Below are 4,144 nucleotides of genomic sequence, written 5' to 3' on the forward strand. Positions count from 1 at the left end.
CTTTGTTTTAACACCATACCAAGTGGTTTAATTTATTGAAAATTGTTATAATTTATTATTATTTTTAATAGTGATGTAAAGTATAAATAAAACCAAGGATATTGTTATTTGTTTTGACACCGTGGCTAGTGGTTTAATTTATTGAGAATTGTTGTAATTTATTATTTTTTTTAATATTGTTTTGACACCATGGCTATTGGTTTAATTTATTGAAAATTGTAGTAAATTTTTTTTTTTTTAATATTGATGTAAAGTATAAATAAAACCATCAAGTATGATCGGGTGACACTAATTTTAAGTAGCTAGTACGAAAATGATGAAAATGGAGAAATATGGCTGGGTTCTGATGCTCTTCATCCTGCATTGTCTCTGGTTGCTGCAACATGCAAATGGAGGTCAAGATATAACTGTGAAGATGGAGATGAAGATGATCCACAGGAAGCAGCTAAGAAGCAGGCTTGAGATGATACAAGCACTTTTACGTGTGGACTCCATGCGAATTACAAGGTCCTCCCAATCCATGAATAATACGTCCACTTATCATCACAGGAGACTTGGAACCTTAGGCTTTGAAATGCCAATAGGCTCTGGTGCACTAGAAATGGGAGCTGCTCTTTATTTTGTAGAGGTGAACGTGGGAACCCCTCCTCAGAAGGTTCTCATGGTTCCAGACACAGGCAGCAATCTTGTTTGGGTGAATTGCAATCCCAAAATCCGATCTGCTACCACAAAGCCCCTTCCCACGTTCAATCCTAGAAAATCCTCATCTTTATCATATGTTCCATGTAATTCCCTAGATTGCAGGGCCGTTTCTCTAACCCCATCGATAGCATGTTATGGTTCCATGAAGGCTTGCAAGTACAGCCAGCGTTACATGGATGGCACCACCACCAGCGGCCCTTATATCCGGGAAACCATAACCCTGAAGTCCACAGATAACAACCAGTATGGGGGAAAGAGTATATTGATGGGATGCGGAATTGAGAACCAGCCTGCGGATTCAGCTGTGACCTCCGGAGGCGTACTGGGATTAGGTCAAGCTTTTACTTCATTTGCTCAACAAACTCTCCCTTTATATGGAGGCAAGTTTTCTTTCTGCTTAAGAAACTTTCTGGATCCCTTCACAGTGAAAAACTCGCTAGTCTTTGGCGATATCCTCCATCAATCTTCAAAGTTTTTAAAGAAGCCCGTTCAGTATACCCCTATTTTGAAAGGAAGGGCATCGGATTATTATGTTGGAATTGAAGGAGTCATCGTTGATGGAAGGAGTCTTCCCATATCCAGCAATGCTTGGAAGATGGATATGAATTCTTGTAGTGGGGGGACAATTATAGACTCTGGGACTTCTCTTACTTTTTTCACAAAAGAGGCGTATGATGTAATAATGAATGCCTTTGATGCCGCCATTGCATATCCCAGGGTTGCAACACAAGAACTCGCGCAGCTTGATCTGTGCTTCAAGACATCGGGAGTAAAAAAACTGAAATTGCCAAATTTGTCAATCGTTTTTGGTGGGGGGAAAATATTTAGTCCGCCCTCTGACAACTATGTCTTTCAGGTGAAGGAAGGAGTGCGATGCGTAGGGTTCAAACCCATTTCAGATGGGTGGCCAAACATTATTGGGAGTCTTTTGCAGCAAAATTTCTTGTTTCAGTACGATGTCCAGAAATCTCTCCTTGGATTTGCTCCAGCTGACTGTTCAGTTCATAACTGATGGACTATTGTCTACGAGCAGTCACGTTCTTACTGGTGCGAAACTCGCAGATCAAAGTACCCTTCAAAGGAATGCTAAATGCAATGCAGTAGTAGGTCAGTTCTGTTTTGGAAAGGCCTGCCATCTTAATTCTTTGCTTTAGAGTTTGAGTAATTATAACATCTAATTTATTCATAGTTATTCGTACTGTAAATAAGTTACAAGTTTGTTTTCAAAATTTTAAACCTCATTAAATTTTTATTTTTAAAACCTACTACATAGGTGACACTTGAGACTTTATTTATGATAGGTTTATATTTTTTTTATAGTTAATTTATTAATAATTATTTATCTTAAAGACAATCTAATTACATAATTATGGATTACAAAAGTCCAAGATCTAGAATTATTTATCATGTTTATTATGCACGTATTCTCTCTTTCTTTGACAACAAGTGTTATTCCTTCTATTAAAGATATCTTGCAATGTGATTCAAGATTTTGTCTCAAGCATCTACCTTTTTATTATTTAAATATTATTTTTTTAAACATGGATCATGAAATTATAAATTAATATTAATATGGGAAAACAATTATTTATAATATTTAATTTATTTAAATTGTTAATAATTTATTTGAATTAAGCCTTAGAGGGTTACTTCATTGGTCCAGTTCTCGTCGCTAAAGCACCTTGCTAATGGGAGGTCATGGGGCCAATTCTATTCGACCACCTCAAAGTTAGGCGCTGCTAATAAGCTGACCAAATAGATCCATTTGAGCGGATCTGCCTAGATATTTCCTAAAAAAAACAATTTATTTGAATTTTGAATTTTTTTATTAGTTGCGATGTTTTTTTCTTATTATTTATATTAAATTTTAGATTTTTAAAAATAAAAATAAAAAGGGAATTTTTGTTTACTCTTATATAAAAAATTGCTATATCAATTTCAGTGGGGGGCTTGACAACTAAGAAATGATGTCCTTCACATGTAACATTATGTATCATTGTCTATGTCAAACTAACTAGCTTGATCCTTCACATGCTCAAAATACCACTATTTATCATTGTCTATGTCAAAATAACTAGCTCCACTACTATCTCTAAGACATTCTTACCACTCAACACTTGCCTTTATTTTGTATTTTTGGTTTGTTGTTAGACAATCCTTGCCCTCAACCATGAGAGCCTTCTATGTCACAATTCTTTTTATGCTCTCCATTAGCCCTAGTCACCAAAATCCCCACCTTAGACATGCCCACATGCCCTTGTAGACTATTTCAAACTTTATCTTGAAGATACAAGTTATATGCAAGAGGTCCTTTAGCTCCACCCACCTCACTTCTAGTGCATGGGTGGCCAATGCCTTAGTCATCTAGTAAGTTTCTACTATTCTAAAATACATGGTAGCTTGAGCACAAGACTGAACTAACTTGCTAACCAAGCCAACTACTTCCTCCATCATATGGCTATTAGATATCTCTTGTCTCTTTTACCTTATACTCTCCTCTAATTCTTTCATTTCCTTACTAGTATCATTTAAACAACTGTGATATAATATGTTATCTCATGCTATTGCCACTTATTCAACCTTTCTCATTTTTTTTTTGAACTTGAGGTTTCTAGTCACAACGGATGATGAGCATCACCTTACCGCCTTATTTCATCAACCACATTGTGATGCTCCTCCTTGCTTAATCTCTTCTGGGAAGGATTAGGAGGTCAATATGAGAATTGATTAAAGAGTTTATTGGTCATTTTTTAATTATGTTATGTATAACTTGGAAAATGTTACTTAGTCTGTAATCAAGTATAAATTGTGCACAAATTGTGTACTTAGTCTATAGGACTTCTAGATGGATTTGAATGAATGAGTGGAAGGTTACATTAGCCAAACTAATTGATGTAGAAGACAAAGAAAGTAACGATGTATCTGAGGGATGATAGTAAGAATCATAAAGAATGAAGGTTTACAAATTATTCTAACTAAAGACAAAAAGACCATGTCCACCTGCAAGCCTATAAACTAATTAAGTGTAACATGCCATTTGAGCTTGATTTAATTATATTATAATTTGATGCATTTGATATAGATGTGTGCATATTTGTGTAAAGTATGGGGGAAAGCCTTTCAATGTTTCCAACATATGTATATGGAGTCACAACCATGTCTTGACTGACCTTGGCAAAGATATGGAATCTTTAAGAATAAAATAAGAAAGGTGTCTATATGAGAGACAAGAATATGGAGACCATATTTCTTGTTTAAATAACAAGAGTTTACTTATTAGGGATGTAAAATTATTACTTTCTAAATAGTCACTTATAGATCCCCAAGCTAAGCTTGATATGACAATTACGTCTGGGTGGATAAAGAACAGTAATTAATCTCATATCTATATATATCTATATATATCTATATATATATATATATATATATATATATATATATA

The 4,144-nt window shown here is 34.8% G+C and overlaps 1 protein-coding gene across 1 annotated transcript; it reads left to right on the forward strand.

The window, feature by feature from the left end:
* Positions 1-313: 313 nt before the first annotated feature.
* LOC149250275 (aspartic proteinase NANA, chloroplast-like) lies at positions 314-1,714 on the forward strand. The gene has a single exon (XM_089453601.1). The coding sequence runs from the start codon at positions 314-316 to the stop codon at positions 1,712-1,714; it is 1,401 nt and encodes a 466-aa protein (XP_089309727.1).
* Positions 1,715-4,144: the final 2,430 nt, after the last annotated feature.

The sequence above is a fragment of the Pinus tabuliformis genome, chromosome 7, assembly GCF_031772625.1.
Source record: "Pinus tabuliformis cultivar Carrire ecotype Pingquan chromosome 7, CPIR1, whole genome shotgun sequence".
Classification (NCBI taxonomy): Eukaryota; Viridiplantae; Streptophyta; class Pinopsida; order Pinales; family Pinaceae; genus Pinus; species Pinus tabuliformis.

Excerpts from the sequence above, each read along its gene's own strand:
- LOC149250275 (XM_089453601.1), top strand. The coding sequence starts at position 314 with ATGATGAAAATGGAGAAATATGGCTGGGTTCTGATGCTCTTCATCCTG.